This window comes from Marmota monax, unplaced genomic scaffold (assembly GCF_021218885.2).
Source record: "Marmota monax isolate L192 unplaced genomic scaffold, Marmota_monax_Labrador192_F-V1.1 WCK01_AAM20220418_F8-fsc00064, whole genome shotgun sequence".
Lineage (NCBI taxonomy): Eukaryota > Metazoa > Chordata > Mammalia > Rodentia > Sciuridae > Marmota > Marmota monax.
In genome coordinates, this window is record NW_026694542.1 from 2,814,800 (window position 1) to 2,833,739 (window position 18,940).

Here is an 18,940-nt window from a genome sequence, read left to right on the forward strand (position 1 = left end):
GAAAGACCCAAAGAAACCCATGGTCCTGGCTGAAAAGGGATAGCAGCACTCTATTGCACCAAGGCAAGGGGACTGTGGGCCCAGAGAGTGCAAAATGAGAACACTATCTGAGAAAAGACTCATCAGGGGCTAGGGCAGATGCTGCTTGAGATACTCCGCTGAACCCGTCAAGTATGAGCCTGTGCAAATGCTCACTCTTCTTTGGGCTGCACACCAAAGCCTCAGTGGATACTTGCTTAAGATGGAGAGAATACCTAGGATCCAAGATACCTCTCCCCCAAACTGAGACCATCCTGAATGTGGCTGGAGGTTAAATGGTACAGATTCTGATCTGAAGGTACGGTGTGACAAGCACACTGATTTCTACTCTCACTCCACAGGGACTCAGGCAAATGCAGTCCACGTTCTGTGAACCAAGACAACCATGGGAGACAATCACCAGCTACCCAAACAATCACCAGGGGACGGCCGGCCTGGGACCAGAGGCACTTGCTTTAGCAGGCAATCCCTGCCCTCACTGCCACTGTGGCCTTGGTCTCCAGTGGCCTCAGGAGGGATCCAGTGCTCAGTGTCTCAAGCCTGTCAATCTACATTTTTGGTGGGAGGAGGTTCACAGGCTGAGGAGGAAAAGGGGGATTAGCAGACCTTGCTTACTGGGCCACCTTTCAACATATTAGATTTCTAAATCTCCAGAACCTCCAAATCCACCGTGCCTTGGAGCCAACTTGAATTTCCCAATTTGGAGCATGCATTAGGGCCGGGGCCAGAAAGCTGTCAGGGTACAGAAGCAGGACCCCAGGGAACTTATGAACCTCTCAGGGATTGTACTGGAGAATGCAGAACTTCACAGGTGGAAGAGTAGAGGGTCAGGGAAGGAAATGCCCCTTGGTTTCCCTTCCCTGCTATAAGTATCCCAATCCCCAGCTCCCCAACCCTGGAGCAGGCAATCAGCCCTAACCAGCTAATTAAGGAGCAGCTGAGTTGATGGGTGCCTCCCAGGCCCAGGTAAGCCTTCACCTTGGTTAATCTGCAAACTGGCTAGTCAGCCTCAGGATAATTGAAAGTTAATGGTATGCAGAGCTCAAGTGCAGTCACTGGGAATAATGAAAAGAGCAGTAGCAGAGGAAATTGGGTCCACTCTCCGTGCACTCTTGTAGCTTCTCCATAGACAATGTTTAACCTCCAGCTCACCTCACCCCACTGCCCAACACACTCCTGGATTGACCCCTTGTCACACAGTTGCCTGGATCCCAGGGAGCCCATAGTAAGTGCTCAATAAAAGTCAGTGATTACAAGTCCACTGGTGCCGTTCCTGGGATTCAAGTCAGGAGGCTGAGAGGGCTCAGGCATATTTGGCTAGCTACAAGCAACACACTGGGGAACTGCCAAAAGCACTACTCTTCCCTTCGAATGTTCTTTACAGAAAAGAATATCTGAAGCATTCAAACAACGCCAGCAAAGCAGATCAACAGCGCAAAAGCGTAAAGCACATTCCAAAGTTGAAGAGAAATAGAACTCAGATGATCTGTCCCACTAACATGGATAATTGAGAATCACCCTCAAGCCTGAGTAGACTGGCAAATTCTCCAGGGCTCCCTTAAAGAAAGTGGCAACACTTCTAATTTAAATTCAAGATGGCAACGTATGAAATATATGGTTGACTGACCACCGAGGGCCCAGTTTCCAGGGAATCTGCAGCCATGCCTCTGGCCACAGCCTCCCAGGACCTGTGGTCTGTGGCTGCCTTTGATGGAGCAGGGGGCACCCATGCCTGGCTAGGCTCTAGCATCCCTGGAATTACATGCTGGACTCTAGCTTCCTTCTATCTTGCAGTTCCTGTCTTGTGACCATGGAGCAGAATCAACAGACATTCTTTATTCCATTCTCTCTGTTAAGTTAACCAGAATAAGCCTCCTTTAGAGAGTAAAACAGAACGTGCCGGAGGCTTAGAAAAATACTTTTCCAGGACACCGGAAACAATACTGGCCCGAGTCCTTGGTCTGCTGCCCAGTGCAGGGGACAAGTACTGAAGGATCTTCCCAACCTGCTCTGGCAGGGCAGCAGATACCTGGCACCAGGACTGCCCCACCTAAGTTCCTGGCAGACATAACTAATTAATTCCAGAACTCTTTCCACTGATCCCAGACCACGAATCTTCCAAGATCCCAGAATCTTCCAAGGTGACATGCCAGGTACCTACTAAGCTATCAAAGCTGGTTGTGAGATGAGACCTACTGCCATGCGCAGTCCTACTAAACCTGAACCCAGTGACCTTGAGAAGCAGCCGGAAGCCCAGCTGGCCATTACCCCTCTGGAAAAGTTGCCATCAAAATAGGTAGCGATGGGCCTTGGCAGCTTCCCCTCTGTGGTTTTCCTTTTATTTTAATATTTTGCCTGGCTAATAAACCACTGCTAGGAAACCCAGCCCTCGGAGCAATGATTCCTGACAGATAACTCACTTTCAGGGTTCCTCTGAAATGCTGAACACCAGAGAGGAGCCAATGGTTCCCATTCAACATGAAGACCATTTTAAAGGAAGTAATTTGCTTTAATGCTATTGCATTTTTTTCTCCCCAGAAGGTCTCAAATGACTTTTGCTTTTCAGCTTCTAAAGTCCGTCATCCTTTCTATAAGAGGGACAGAATGTCAGATACTTTGTCCATCTACCTGGTTTGGGAGCAGCAAGAGGTTTGATATTTTTGCACCAAAATGTCGATATAATTCTTCCAGCTCATAGTAGTCTTAGAGCACAGGGTCACAGAGCTTAAAAACAAAAATGAAACAATCCCCACATTTTACAGACAAGAAAACTGAGGCTCAGAGATTTGGTGACCAATCCAGAGACATACACCCTAACCCTGACAAGCCAGCTCTAGAACCTAAAATTGACTGGCTCCAAGTTCAGAGCTCTTTGTGACCAGCTCAACTTTGAAGGTATTACTCCATGTTTTCACATAAACTCCCGCGGAAATAATAATGTTAACCCAGTTTGGACTTTGATTCGAATTTTGTTGGGGTCAGTTTTCTATTTGGCTGTCCTGTGTTTATGACATACTTGTAAATTAGAAGGACATACATTATTCTCCTTTTACCAATGAAGAAGCAAAACCCAGAGAGTTTGATGACTCATGGTTCTACTTCTAATTAATAGTGCAGCTGGGACTACACATCAGATCCCTTTGGGTACCTAAACGAGCATCATGGAGCTTGCAAAGGCCCAGCCCAGCATTCAGAAACCTGGAAGTGAGACTCCAAAGATAGGAACAACAAATGCCGTTGAGAAAGTCATCTCTAAAATACCAGATGCTGACCCTGAATTCAAACTGAGTTGCAGCGCTGAGCAGGCACAGGCCCGAGGCCTTTCACTGACAGCATGTTTACAGCTATTTATCCCTTACGCGGGTCTTGTGGAACAGGCCACCGTTTCTGGATAAGGAGATGGGAGCTCAGACTTTAAGTGGTTTACTCAAAGTTTCACAGCTTTCTAGGGGGCCTCTGATTTCAGATCCAATTCAGTTTGGCGAATAAAGGGTCCAACAAGGATGTGCTAATATTATTAGGATTCTGTTTCTCTGAATATCTTTATCAAAGCTTGTTATTTCTGCCTTGACAGTGATTTCATCTGATTTCCATGGTTTCTGGCCACTGAGATAGGCCCACATTTATTTTAAGCCTGCAGTCGAAATGGAAGGGCTGGTGGAAAAAAAGAAGGAAAAAAAGAAAGAAAAGGGACAAATTTTGGCAAAGTATCTATGATACCCAAACCTCTTAGAAACAGACTAAATACCAGGAACGAGTATTATTTCTAATATGAGTTGATTCTTTACAATCTCCTACATTTAATGCTTAACAGGATCCTGACTGAAATACCCCATGGGTACTGCTGTGATTTCATAGTGCATTTATCTGACTTAAAGTGAGGAGTATTGTGCCCACTATTTTATAAGAGGAGAGCCCAGAGATATATGACAGGATGTGAAAGAGCCAGAATTAAACACCCCTATCAGGAGGGGAAAAAAATCTTGCCTTATTGGGTGCTGATGTACTCTGCAATCCCTTAAGATGACTATACCTTTAATATAGCTTTATTCAGCCACACCCAAATGTGCAGCACAGAACACACAGCATCCGGACCCAGGCCAAAAACCCTATACTTCTAACCTGGCTGAAAAGCAAAGTCATACTAGGTTAATCCTACTTCTTCAGTCAATCAATTTCTAGAGTTGTCTCCTTTGGCTAAAACTAGTTTTACACTTTCCTTCCAAATAATCCACTTTGTTTTCTCAATTCCCTTGTGCTTTCCTACCACTTCAACAGATTTCCCCAGCTCCCTGTCATTTCCAACTGGTGGGGCACAGAGAAGAGACTCACCCAAGGGAAAAGAGAAGTCAGGGGGGTCCTGGAACACTAGAAACCCACCAATCTGCCTCTCCCTGCTCAGCAGACCATCACCAACCACTGGGCAAGTGCCAGTTCTCTCCTTCCTGACCCAGAGGTGTCCCCGAGAGCTCTGAAGGAAACGTACAGACACTCCCTCGCACCCCTGCTACCCCAGAGCTTTCAGGCACAGCATCAGAGGATGGAACTTGTGAAGAAGAAAGACATCCAGGTCCCCCATAAAGCATATGCTATGAGAGGCACTCTCCAAGAAGGCGGGCAGATACCGCCCCATGCTAAGACTGAGAGGGCTGCGGATGGGGCTGCCCGGGGAGGCGCCTCTTTCCACAGATGTAACCCACCCACGATGCTCACTGCTCAGCTTCACTGGGACCCTTCCCTACACTTGCTCACAGGTGGGGAGCAGTTTCTAGGCCATCAGCACTACAGGTGTCTGTAAGAGGATGATGGAGACGGGAGAAGAAGAGAAAGAGCAACTGCAGAACAAGAAACAAAAGGGATAAAAGCCACCATTTGTATTTTGAATGCTGCTTGACGTGCTGGACGCATCATCTCATTTCCTCCTATAGGAATCCTCAGAAGCAGGTATTCTCATCCCTTCTCACAGTGCAGGAAACCAAGGCGGAGCTGGAAGTTGAACCACCACGTTTTGCTGCTTCTCAATGAGATGGGGAAGACTGGCGGGAAGCTGCTCTGATGGACGGTCACTGTACTAGTAAAATTCAAGAGAAAACCACCTTTCTCTTTGGAGATTGGTCCATGACATCCCCTCTGATGGCAGGTAAATGAACAAATTGGTCTTTCGATTTTGTACATGTACATGAGTGTTTAATTTAAAATATGAAAGTTTTGTGGTGGCATAGCAAGTGGAGGGGTGGGGTAGCGGAGATAAACGGCAACAATTTGGTGGGAGGCTAATCTGAATTACGGAAATGTCTGAGTGACCGAAATTCTTTTATTATTTACGAATGTATACTTGTGTTTAAAAATATCAATTTAGGGCACATGCCTGTATCTGAGCAACTCCGGAGGCTGAGGCAGGAGGATCACAATTTTGAGGTCAGTCTCAGCAACTTAAGGAGGCCCTGAGCAACTTAAAAAGACCATGTCAAAATAAAAAATAAAAAGGGTTTGATCTGTAGGTCAATGTAAAGCCCCTGTTTTAACCTAATACAAAAAAAAAAAAAAAGCACACAACCCACATTAATTTATATGCACACATGCAAAGTCTTTATAGAGATGATTTTGTACTCAAATAAATTAAATATGCCTCCCCAAAATTGTTTCCCTAATTAACCTTTTAGTAACATCTTACATCTTACTTTATAAAGAAAACAAGAGGTACAAATTTCAGCTTAATCAATTTGAGATCAAATGATCTTAAAATCTAAATTAATGAAATATTATTGCCTGGAAAGCTAACAGGTCAAAAGAGAAATAGAATATAAAGAGGTCCCCAAGAACTTCTTTATACCTACCTACCAAATATTCATGCTTTAAAAAATTTGATAACTGAATACTACTAACTGGCCTTCTTTGTTTTGGTGAATCTCACTTATATGTGCAAAAACACTTATATTTTGACACGGAACTAATTATTATTTTAAAAATCATTCATGCATTACTGTCCATTTGAAATAAACATACCTCTGATTTTAAGAGGAAACATGATACCCAGCTCCCCTGGGAAAATGTATTAATATAAAGAAATCAATTATAATGAAATGAATTCTACAAAATTCTTATAAAGTCACTTCTGCAAGTTTATCTTTGCTTGCCATTAGATGCTCTATCTAAAGGCTTTATTTCTATTTTTACATCTTATGTTATCTACTCATTCCTCTGTAAATCTTCAGGGGCCTTTGGCCCTGCTCTGATTGGACCTCAGGTCTCCCTCCTATGTTTCAAAGCTTTATCTAGCAAAGTTTGCATGGTCTCCTTGAGTGACACTAAGCCTAGACCATAATGAATCCATCCTAAGGCGAATTAAGTCTGTACAAACTGTGGGGCAGATGGAGTTCGTTTGCTAATACCCTTTCGAAAACCTTTATATCTCAGGGTATTGCGATCTCTGTTCTGGGTAATCTGATTACTTCGTACCTGGATGATCTTGCTCATCTGGTTTACAGCATTGATTCCCATTGGTCAGAGCCCAGTGGCATCCTTCCCCCAACAAGCCATCACCTTCCCTATTCAGTCCAACTCAAGGGGCATTTATCGTGCATGAGTGGACAGTGTGCTTAACTCTTTCCGTTAAGAGCAGAAGTGCTTAGCAGCAGTGAGACTTCTCCACTGTCTCTGCCGGGGTTCCTCAACAAAGACATCAGAGCAGACTGCTACCCAGAGCTAATTAGAAAAGAAAGCATTGCTCTTTCCCACTCAAGGAGTTTCTGCCAAAGCATTTATTTCTGCTGATCCATTTATGCAATTCCACTTTCTGAAAGAACATTTTGTCACAGATGATTTAGTGTTGTAGCTCCCCAGAGCATCTTTCTGTACATGCACTCATTGTTTTTAGGAATCGAGGGTCTCCCAGGCAAAACTGGAGAGCCAAGGGGGTTTAATTATCCCACAAGCCATGTCTCATTATAAGACTCCAAACTCCAAAACATCCTTCCAACAATCGTTAATAATAAAAATTTTTAAATCCCAGATTAAACTTTTAAGAGCAAAACTTTTAGAAACACAATGTGACAAGGGAGCTGAGTCATTTTTCAGGAGAGGAAATGAGACTGGCTAGGTGGTGAGTTAAGACAGTAAAATTTGTTAAAAGTTATAAAATAAGAAGAAAAAAAAAAAAGAGCAGGTGTGGTGACATGTGCCTGTAACCCCAACAAGTTGGAGCCTGAGACAGGACAATCACAAGTTCAAGGCCAGTCCCAGTATCTTACCAAGACTGTCTCAAAATAAAATGTAAAAAGGGCTGGGGAGGGAGCTTAATGGAAAAGCACTGCTGGTTCAATCTCCAGTACTGGGGGGCGGCGGGGACAAACATTTTAGGAATTTCCACATACAGTCATGGAGTTTGTATCTACCAGCAAGCGATGTAACAGAAATAAATACTATGTAGACTCTTCCCAAAGCAGACGCTCTATTCTGCCAACATTCCTGTAATTGGCTACTGTATGTAGCTGGAGGTGAAACAGCACACACTGTCTGTAACTTTTTATTTAGGTGAACTGGTTTGGTTATGGCAACTTTTCCAGACTCCTATAATGCTGGCTTGATATCAGAGGCCACTTCAGGGGTACCTGAACAAGTTGTTTCAAGCATGTGCCATTCAGCAGCCACCCTCTCCCCTCCCACAAAACCTCCTTCCTCTAGCAGCACTCCCAACACAAACGCACGCGCGCACACACACACACACAGAGAGAGAGAGAGAGAGAGAGAGAGAGAGAGAAGTATGATGTGCAATGCCTTTTGGTTTCAGGGAAGACAGGAGCCAGAAATACAAGGTCAAGTCTTAAGCATGCAAAACTGCAATAATAATTTCTTTGTCTCTCAGGAATAAAATTAATAAGCTGGCCAGAAACTTGGCTAAGTTATTTTTAGCTCGATGTCACTGCTGCAGGTAATCCTTACAATCAAATACTGTTTGCACCAATGAGGCAACCACTCCCCACCCCTGCATACACGTGCATGCATGCACCCCCCAAGCACACTCAAAAAGTGGTTCAGTATACTTGTTTGCAAACCTAGTAAGCCATATAAAATAGAGGCATTTAAAAGCAATGAATGTTAATGGGTTGAGTTTATTAAAATCTATTTTTTTACTCCTACGAGACCAGCCCTGCTTTTGGACTTCTAAATTCTAAACCATTCAAATCCTTCAAACTATTTTTCTTGCCAAAGAGTGTTTCCCCCAAACACCAAAATTATGGGTTTTACAAGTGAAATATAAACCCTGTGTTTTGGAATTACTTCATCTAGATCATTAGAACATCGTGTTTTGAAAAGCTGTTTGATGTTCAGGGAGAGTCTTTATTTTTCAAAATAATAAAAATAAGGAAATCCTGGTTTGCCAGAGGAAACCATTGTCAAGTTTCTAAAAATGTTTCAGATCTAACCTTGAACCCAAGTGGAAAGGTCCGCATGCTACTTCCCTGCTTAAAAACCTTCACTGGCTCCCCACTGCCTCTTGAACAAAGTTCAGGCTCTGAAGCCTGGTCCTCCTGAAAATGCCACTCTGACCAACCTCAGCCCCTCCCACTCGTTTCCCTGTCCCTTCCTACGAATTTTCTGCACCAGCCCAACTGAGTCTGCACCTCGTTCCCTAAACATCCTGGGCATTCCTGTCTCTATACTTTTGTGGCCCCATGGTCTGCCCTTCAATCTGGCTCCCGCTCTGTCTCCCTTTGAGACCCAACACAAGGTCCAGCTGTTCCAGGAAGCCTCACCCCAGGCGCTCCTGCCCTGAGCAATGGCTGCTTCCTGTGAGGTCTGGCAGCCCTTGAGGGTCTGCAATGCTCCCTTATTTATTTTTAAATATTTTCCTCACTTTTTTGATTGACCTCTCACCCTCCTCTTCCCAATAGATATTGGAGGACTCTGTATAGCCATCATTTGGCCCTGAGAACTTGCCAGTTTGTCCTGCCAATCATCCCTTTGCTTCTAAGTTTCTAAATTTCCTATTAAGTGGCATCTGCATGAGACCAGCAGCTGAATTGTACTCATCTGCCTTCCCCGTGGTGCACAATGCAAAACAAAGCCCAAACTGATGTTATTTCTGGGACTGCCCACATTGCTCCTAGCCTCCTACAACCTCCTCTTGGTTCCATTCTAATCACTGTTTCACTTCCTAGAGAAGAGTAGTGGAACCCACTTGTGGGAAGAGCTGGCCCACTCTGTGCCAGGTACCATGCTGGACTCTTCGGGTCCATTAGCATTACAAAGCTCACATAAACTAGCAGGGATATCACTTTGCAGAGGAGACAATGAAGGTTCAGAAAGATTAAGGATTTACACATTAAAGGACTATGGGGTGGAGGAAGAGGTATTATTTTTCTGGAAGGCTCTTGTAAAGTCTTTGCTGGTAAGCAAGGAGTGTGAACTCAACTCCTGTCCTCCTTTCCCAATGCCATCACATGCCTTTATGACTTCCTAACTCCTGAGGTCATTACATTGCCTTCAGATGTAATTATCAATACCTACTATTAAAATTTTGATAGTAGCACTGATGGATTGATTTACTAGCAAATATGACATGCAAGAAATCAAAGCAAGAACTTCTTCAAACTGCACTTTGTTTGATTTTTTTTTTTTTAAGCTGTAAGCAAGGAGAAATGAGTAAAGGTTACAGTTAGACACCCAAGGTCACGGAAAACTCAGCAGCTAAGAGAAGGGCAATGGAGATTAGGTAGAAGAACAGAGGAGAAATCCAAAATCCTTGATCACAGTGGTTATCTGGCTCAGAAGGGTCAAATCCCACACCAGGTCTTCTATAAGAAATGAGATTCAATGGTGGTGAGAATGCTGTTCACAGCAGCTGTTATTAAGTGCTCACTGTTTGCCAGGCACTGTGCCTACACTCTACATGCCCTGGCTCATGTGACCTTCAACAACAATCCCACGAAGAAGATGCAATGATAATTCCAGAGTTCCAGTTGGGAAACCGGAAGTTCAGATCACTTAAATGACTTGCCTGAGATCATGAATAAACCTGCAAATGGCAAAGTCAGATTTCATACTCCGGTCTGTTTATTGGGTCTTGAACTTGCAAACACATTGCCATATTTCCTGGATAGATCTATGTCTCAAACACAGGGCATTCTGATAGACACCCTGAGTGCTGAGCTGGCAGGCAACTCTATATTAAGGAAAATTAAGTTTAAGGCCAAACAATGGCTTCAGCTCAAGACATTTGCTTGGGGATGCTAAATAGAACAAATGAAAATTATTTAATGTAGCCAATATTTTCAGCCACTCTCCCTACAGAATCAAACCCAGACCCTGTGCCTCCCCCCTCTCTAAAATAGTCTTTCCCAATTTTCTTTTTCATCTTATTAATTCCCTTCCCTCTTCTCTCCATTTTCCCTGCCGAGATATAAAAAATGATTCCTGGGTAAAAGTGATTAGTGCTGGCTGGAAGAGAGGTTTCTGAGAAGCCTAATAAATCACTGCTGTCTTCTCACCCTCTGACTTTTGACATTAGGATGCTATCAGGCTTTTTTTTTTTTTTCTCTTCCCACCTCCCCCACCTTCTTCCCTTCTCCTCCACCAGATTCTGTCTTCCTATTGCTATTTTTCTAGTCTGGTAGGCACAGTGCTGAACTGGAAAGACTTTGCCAAGACCCTTGGCAGGAGTTGGCCTCAGGAATCCTGCCCACCCCAGCGGTGCAGAGAAGATGGGGCCTCTCTAAACAGAAGCTGGAGAGAGGGTGAGCTTGAGGTCTGGCTGGAACACTGGACAGAACAGGTTTCCCTGGCCTATCCACCTCCATCCAAAATTCAGCATTCTCACGCCAGGGTAAGGATTACAATTGCTTAGTGGCATTTGCTGTAGTTCTCCTGGGAAGAGAAGCAAGAGGGAGGAGGAGAAGGTAAAAAAGAAAAAAAAAAAAAAAAAAAAAAGGCAAGCCAGCACACCACCCAGAGTTGGGCAAGCTCCACAGGGCACAGCCACGTGCCTGGAGCACACAGTCCTGCAGGCTGGCAGCCAGGGCTTCCAGGGCTCCCACGAGAGCTGGGGGGGCTGGGCACAGAGACAGTGGCTGTTTCCACACTGGTCGAACAGGAGTTGCTAACCCAGAAGCAAAGTTGCTGGGTTAACATCAGGGAAGTGATTTGTCCTAACCCAGAAGGAAGAGAAAGGTCAGGTCTGCTGGAGAGAATAAGTATTAGGCATGCTGGAAAAAGGAAAAAAAGAAAGAAAAGCATGCCCTATTTTTGCAGAGGAAAGAGAACTGGATGAACAAATCCCCAGATAGAATGGAGAACAGGGGCTGGGAACCCAGGCATTCTTTCCCCTCCTCCCAGGTAGTTGCCCTCACAGGGGACCCATGCACTGAGCATTTGCAGGACAGACAGCATGTCATCCTCTGCCTCGGTTTTATCTTCTTGAATCCTGCTAAAGCCCCATGAGGGAGAACAGACTGTTTATAATCTCTATTCTATTGATGAGCCAACTGCAGTTTAAAGAGGTTAGGAAATTGACACCAAGTTACATGACAAGCCAATGGCAGGTCCAGAATGAAAAACCAAGCCCCAAGGTTCAGAGCCTGCACTCCTACCCATCAAATGGCCTTGCTCTCCATACCTATCCCAAAGCACCCCTTGCCACAGGCGAGAGATTGCCATCCAGGGAATGAGAGCAACACGGCAAAGCCAAGAGAACAGGCAAGCCCATCCTCTGTGGGGCTTGGTGGAGAAGATAAAGAATCCTAAAAAGCAGAAAATAGGCTGCCTAACTCTAGAACAAAGTGGAGTCCCGCCCCTGCATGATCCCCTTGATCCTGATAAAAAGGAGGCAGTTCCAAGAGACCAGAGGTGCTGTGCATGAGAAGGATCAATTATCAGCCACAGCATGCCAATCTGAGGACATGCCTATGCTCGATGGGAAGATAGGGGGCACTTCTGCCCTTCAGGGGAGCTCCATCTCATGATATTTGGAAAAGCAAGAGAGTCCTCTTGCCTCAGCAGGACCTCCTATTATCCCAGACCCATTAGCAGAGCTCCCCCCACCACTACGTAGAGCCCATGAGTAGCACAACCTTTGTCACAAAGGATGGTCAGCATCTGTACTGCAGAGGTATAGCAGGGCTTCCCCAAACCCTTCTCTTATGCCACCCACTTAAGCCCTCTACCCACACACGACCACACAGAAAGGCTTCCACTTGACTCTATACCAAGCCTTCACCATTACCCCGTCTCTGCACTCACAACTGAAAAGAGAACTTTCCTAATTCTTAGTGGACTTGGGGCCTAAAAGCGGTAGGACACCCCCAAGCTATTCAAAGAAAAACCACCAGAGGAAACAGTTTCAAATCTAGCTTTACACAAGCATGGAGTTTAAAAATAACTCTGCCTTTGTCTGCTTTAGATGACTTTCCCTAAAGGGACAGCTGTCCTTAAAGCAATCGCTCAATTCTCAGGACAAACATGTTTTTATTTTCCCTAATACCTAGCACATACCTCCAGAAGCCCATCCCCACATACCACCTATGATTCCATCTGAAATGCAAACATTGAAGGCTTCAGGATGATTCTTGTCATCCTTACTGACCTGGCCACATCCAGGATGCTGCATTTCAGATGACTTGAAGACCCTGCAGGTAACTACATCATCCGAGAACCACCACCCTTCCCTTTATTGAGGGGACAGCTCAGAAAACATGGTAGCTGCATCATTGCCAAATCAGATGTTCATGGATCCCTAGAGTATTTCTTCAGATATTTGATTCACTCTTTGATCAGAGAAATATGGTTGGGGTGGACGAAATAGGAAAGGAGGCTGAGGCCCCGAGGAGTCATGGTACATAGTTCTGAGAATTCACAAGAATGCTCACCTTGTCACTCCAAGATACCCATGGGGTGGATTTCGTAATCCATAATTTGTCTGTTTATGGCTTTATTTCCTTTCCACCAGACAGTACTAACGACACAATGCAACTGAGCATAACTCAAAAGATGCTCACGGAGTACACAGCTGAAAACAAATGTTTAGTAAATTGCTCTGCAATTATCTCCTGATTAGCTTGATGACTTCACATTTTATCAACTTGAAGTGTTTAACACCGTTCTTTTTAATACTCTATCTCTTCTTGGCAACCTACTGTCTCCTGACCTTCCCAAAAGTTTTGTCATAAAATATTTTGGAAGGTAGAAAACATCAGGGCCCTTAATTAAGTCTAAGTGTTGCCAAGTTGAAGGTCTAGACCATTGGCTTTCAACTGGGAGTGATTTTATCCCCCAGGGGACATTTGGAAGTGACTAGAGACATCCTTACTTGTCACAGCTGGAGGATAGGAGCTATGGGCATGTGGGGGGTAGAGGCAGGGATGTCACTAAACATCCTGCACTGCACAGGATGATGTCCCAAAGACTTAACCTAAAATGTTAGTAGTACCAAGATTGAGAACTCCTGACTGAGAATGAAATTACACAGTTCCCAGAATGTTCAAGGCTACATCTGTGTTCTTCCCTTCTGAGGACTCATTTTCCTCAAGATTCACTTGGTACTTCTATTCTGGTCATTCCTGTGAGCTACACAGAATAATCAAGAACATTCTCCATTTTCAGACTGGCTTCTGATACACATCCACCAAGCCCACATCCCCTAGAGTTTCATTTTACATTATAATCTTTATAAGGGCCAACATTATATGAACAGCAGAGTGTGGTTTTTATCTGTTTGGCATTTGAAGAAGAGCTTTAACTTTTTCTCTCTTCTGTTAGGACTCTCATTGAGTTTTCAATCCAAAAAAGAAAACTTTTCTTGAAGAGCATTTCCACTATCTCTAAAAAGATACTGAAATAAAGAGCTTATTTCCAGAGATTCAGTGTGTGTACCTTTCTACTATAAAGTGACAAAAGGACACCCACAGGGGCTCAGGAGCTCTTTGCTGTGGATCGCAACTCTGACTGGGACAGCCCAAACTGCTGCAAGTCATTGATTGATATAAACTCCTAACAAGCTCTGGAAAATGACTCAAGTATCAAATTCCAAAATCCTGATTTTTTGACTCTCAATAAGACAGTCCAAAAGCTACTGGGCAAAATCTGACACTTCCCTCCAGAGGAAGGATGTACACTCTACCTAATGACTTTAAGAAGGTATTTCAGAAGATGAGGATTAGAATAAATGGTTAAAGCTGATACAGCTATAACAAGGACGGCAATCCCCCTCCCAATAATGGGACCCCAGTGCAAGTCATCAGACACTTTATGCACCTGACCTTGTAATTCTCACAACAACCCCATCAAATAAAAATTATACCCTTTGACACTAAGGGCAACTGAGTCTCCAAGAGGCCATGCCATTTGCTAAGGTCAAACATGTTTGAAGTAGCAAAGGTCTCACTGCACAGCAGAGTGACTTGAGCTCCAACACGTGTGACCCCTGGGGCTCGGCTTCCTTCTCCCAGCCGTCTTTCCTCTTGGAAGAGTTATGCATTTTGCTGGTTGTCTGTTCCCAGGAAGAAACTGAAGAGAGTAGCACTAGACATTCTATGCAGAAGGGGTCCCAGTTCCCTTAAAGGAGTGTTTGCTCAGGTTCCTGCAGCCTCCAGGGTTGATGGGAGGTTAAGACTTTGTTCCATTCCAGCCAGTGGCCTAGAGTTATCCTTCAAAGTGGGTTTTGGAGAAGGGACAAGAGGGATTTGAAAGGCCAGATATATTTAAAAGGGTGAACTTGAACTTCAATACTAATGTATCAAGGCACAGGTATTCTCTTCCTCCTTCACCTCATTTCCTTCCACTTAAATCTCACTCCGCATGTCACAGAAATGTCTGCATGAGTTGAGGACATGGAGTTCAGTAACAATCTCCTACACAAGTCTCACATTGTCCTGCTTTTTGTCTTCCCCTGCAGGGAAGGCCCTCTGCTTGGTGACCTTCCTGTCAATTAATCAGGCTGAATCCTTGTTCCTGGTTACCTGGGCACATGAAATGATCTTTCTTCCTGTTCCCTTTGTACTATGGGGTGCTAAAGGCATGAATCCAGAGTTGCCTCAATCTGTGTTTAATCTCTGTGCACTTAGCAATGGATTTTAAAGCACTAGCCCTCTTCAGGTATTTTTGTGGTATTTTTGTGTAATATTTCAACATCATTTACAGCTGACTTTGCAGCCTTGTGGGCTTTGATACAGATGGACTCTGATGGACAAATGAAAATAAAAACAAAATGTAAGAACAGTTTGGTTCACAGAAATGGCAATGGGTGAGAGAAGGAAGAGGCTAAACCTCAGTTAATATGACACCTGCTTTTAGAGTTGATTCTTCAGTGACAAAACAAGATGAATGAAAAAAAAAAAAAAAACCTGACCTACCTCTATTCACATGTCTGCACTTCAGGCAATAGAAGAATAAACAGAGATAAACCAAGCCTTATAAAATATCTACCCGAACCATGCAGCAAAATCCTATTAGCTATGTGTTTGGGAAATGGGGAAAAGAAATAGGAGATTAGATGCTTAAATTATCCCTGCCATTATCTGCAGGAGGGTATAGTTTATTCTGCTATTCCTAGGATCAGTTTCCCATGGGAAACTAGCTAAAATACATATTTCTGGGCCCTTACCCCAGACCTGAAAAAAAAAAAACCAAAATTTCCAGGGGTAGGTCTGCAGAGTGCATTCAACTGACTCTCCAGGTGAGTGGCACAGATGCTCACTGCAGTGGAAGAGCCTCTGCTGTGGGTGGAACGTGCTGAAACCTAGGAGTGTCGGGACAGTGGTGCCACCTCCCTCCAACCCCTCCCCTTCACTCTCCTCCCCATTAGAGTGAGAGTCTTCCCAGAGAGTTTACCTGGTCTGATGGGACTCTGCATACAGTTCGGAGATGGGATGCCAGGGTGAATGGGTGCTGAGGCCCGGCTGCTGAGGTCCATGACCGACTGGGCGGCTGAGGAAGCCGGCTGCAGCCCAGGAGGGTGAGGGCTGTGGTCATGCTGGGACGGGCTGGGGGGAATGCCATTTTCTGACAAAAACTCCTCCAGGTCCATGTATTCCAACTGGAAAGTATCTCCGTCGTACGGAAGGGTTTTGTCCCATAAGGTGGGTCCCAAAAATGCTGACTGGGGGACCGTCGGGCTGTTGCTCTCATCATCCAGCTTCTTTTCCTTGTCTTTATCTTTACTAAATGCTGCAGAAGAAGGGAAAATTGGGATTAAAAGAAGAAGAAAGAAAAGTCGCTCTGACCACCCTGTCTGTTACAAAAAGCACTCAGGAGCACCAGGGTCTGCTGGCTGCTGTTTTGTGGATTTAGAGTTAAAAGTTCAGGCAGGACATGGATCTCTGCCTGTTTTTTAACATTCTTCCTATTTACTTTGGAAAGAAAGCACTGTCAGTAGGACAGGGCTACAGGCTGATCTGGGATAAAAACAAGAGAACAGTCTTCAGTGATTATTTGAGGAGATAAATTATTGAAATCTATGAAGTGAGAAAATAGCACCTGGGATTACATACAATGGATGTGATTTTTAAGAAAATCACCAAAAACCTGGCTTGACTTATCTTTCCGAAATTTATCACAGAAACAATATGAGGTCGCAGAGACTTACAAAGCCAGTGTGTTGGTGCTCTTAATCTTAGTAAAGCAGAGACTCTCCACCCTTTTCTAATACTTTGTATCCAGTACCTACTCTTCTTTGAAAGCCACTGGGCACATAGTATCTACTGCTGCTTTGAAAGCTGCAAGGGCACCATTGTTTTTTGTTGTTTTGTTTTACAAAAGGAGTAAATAAAAAGTCTTTTCTTCTTTCTCTTCCTCAAACACTTAAGTATTATCCAAGTCACAAAAATGATACATCTATGCAAACGTCAAAAGCTAGGCTATTGGAAAAAGTGAGTTATTCTACATACCTCTGATAGAATTGTGCAGCTATTTTGTACATGGAAATACTGCTTGCTAGATTAGGTCCTTAACAGGCGCTCTAGATTTTGCCAATTCTAGTACTCAGGAGTGGGTGGAACTGGGATTAAGGAATTTGCTTCTGGGTTTTTAGCTCACAGAAACACAGCCTCCATTCTAGCTCTCTACAGTCTCATCTGAGAATCTGGTTTAAAACACCCACAGAAGCAAAAGCCTGCAGCCAGACCCTTCCTCCAAAGTGCTATTCCGTAAGAGAAGAGGTAGGGAATGGTCTGTAGACCACAACCAAACACCCCAGCTCTTGCAATGCAACAGGTTGTCCCCTCCCAGAAAAGATGTGAATACTCTGAAGCTATGTGCAGCTCAATAATGTTTCAAGACTTTATGCATGAGCTGCACGATTCGCATTTGTTACTGTGAAATCAGAAGCATGAAACCGCACTGGCCCAATGACAAATCCCTGGGGGCATCAGTGGGGTTCCAGGCCTCCTCTCATCTACGTACCCCTCCTCTAGCGCTACAGCCAAGGTTGTCTAGGGAAAGTTGGGGACTTACCACGAAAGGGCTCAGGCCAGAGGAGGCTCCTGCGCGATTACACGTGAGCCTGCTCCGTTCTCTCCTCCCACCAGGAAAAGTGCACCGGCAAAGTGTCAGCGCTGGAGGCGTGCACGGCTTCCAGCCGAGAGACCACTCCCCCCACCAGCCCCCACCCCGCTGTTTCAATTACCCTTCAGCGGAAGAAAATGCGTCTCCACTCACACCTCCTCGAGTTTTAAATACTAAACAACAACAGAAGCAGTAACACAATTCCAATACTCAGGCTACGCCCTTGAAGACCCTCTCAACTGGAGCCTCCAACCCCTACTAGGCCCCCAATATCTCCTCCCCAACCGTGGAGGCTCTGTCCTCCCGCAGGCGGTTCCACTCTCGTTATTCTAAGCACCAATCCTGACCTGTCAAGTTTATCTCCCACCTGCGCTGCGCGAGCTGGTCCCCGTGGATGCTGGGCCAGGTCCCCAGCGCTATTGTAAATGTTGGTCAGGAGAGATCACCTCTTTTTATTGAGGAGGATGGGAGATGGGTGAGCTCCTTAATTTCCACAAAGCGAGGCTGGAGAGCTGGTGGGTCAGGGAAGGAAGGGGAGAGATGCTTCAGCCGGCCAACCGGGTGCCTGGCCAAGGAGGGGGACCCCCGGGAGCGTGGTCCCTCCCCAGAGCGGGACAGCCCGGATGGAAGAAGCGGCGGCGGCCGCTGCAGCGCTCACCGTCTTCGTGATGAAGGGGGAGCTTCAGCGGGTTCTCCAGCAGAGACCTGAGCACGCCGTAGGGAGGCGGGATAAAGGTGGGGTTCAGGGGGAGCTGTCGGGACATTTTCTCCATCGCGAAGCACTCAGTTTTTTTTTTTTCTTTCAAAAAGAAAGACAATCACCCCCCGAAATATTGCTGAGCTTTTCCTCCGTTCTTTGCCAAAGAACTCGCTTTCAAAGCGGTGGAGAGACACGGGAAGAAAAAAAAAATACTTATATCTTTATAAATACATCTGCATAAAAATATTTCTTTAAAAAAATCAAAAACAACTTTGGGGTTCTGCGTGCAGACAGTCCCAGGAGGGCGCGCCAAGTGCCCGCGGGCTCCACGGCGACGCGCAGGATGCTCTCACCTGCCTTGAACCCCTCGTCTTGCAAAAATGTTCAAAATTGCAAAATAGAAAGAAAAAATATAGAGAGAGACGGCTGCAGAAGGACAGAAGGCACCAACCCGTCCCTAGCCCCCAGTGCGAGCACCCGCGGCGCCGCGCCGTCCCACCCCACCCCCCTCCCCGCGCCTGCAGCCGCTGCTCCCCGCGCTCCGCGGCCCAGCAGCGCCGGGTTCAGCGCATCCGGCAGCCCATGTGCCGCGGCCCTGACAAGAGTGACGTCAGGGCCCGCACCGCGCGCCGATAGGCGTGCAGGGGCGGGGCCCCGAGGGGCACCACCTACCGGCTCCGCCCAGCCGCTCCAGAGTGTTTAGCATCG

The 18,940-nt window shown here is 45.4% G+C and overlaps 1 protein-coding gene across 4 annotated transcripts in view; it reads right to left on the reverse strand.

Moving 5' to 3' along the window:
• Hlf (HLF transcription factor, PAR bZIP family member) overlaps positions 1 to 18,712 on the reverse strand; it is a 51,705-nt gene extending 32,993 nt beyond the window's left edge. Inside the window, exons 1-3 of one of the 4 annotated variants that reach the window (XM_046420283.2) lie at positions 18,191 to 18,712; positions 17,979 to 18,044; positions 15,862 to 16,197 (exon numbers count right to left, since the gene is read on the reverse strand). In XM_046420283.2, the coding sequence (XP_046276239.1) occupies positions 15,862 to 16,197; positions 17,979 to 18,044; positions 18,191 to 18,305 (517 nt within the window). In that variant the 5' untranslated portion in view covers positions 18,306 to 18,712. The remainder of the gene's footprint in view (positions 1 to 15,861; positions 16,198 to 17,978; positions 18,045 to 18,190) is intronic. The other 3 variants (XM_046420284.2, XM_046420285.2, XM_046420286.2) reach the window with 3 other exon arrangements.
• Between the last annotated feature and the right edge of the window lie 228 nt (positions 18,713 to 18,940).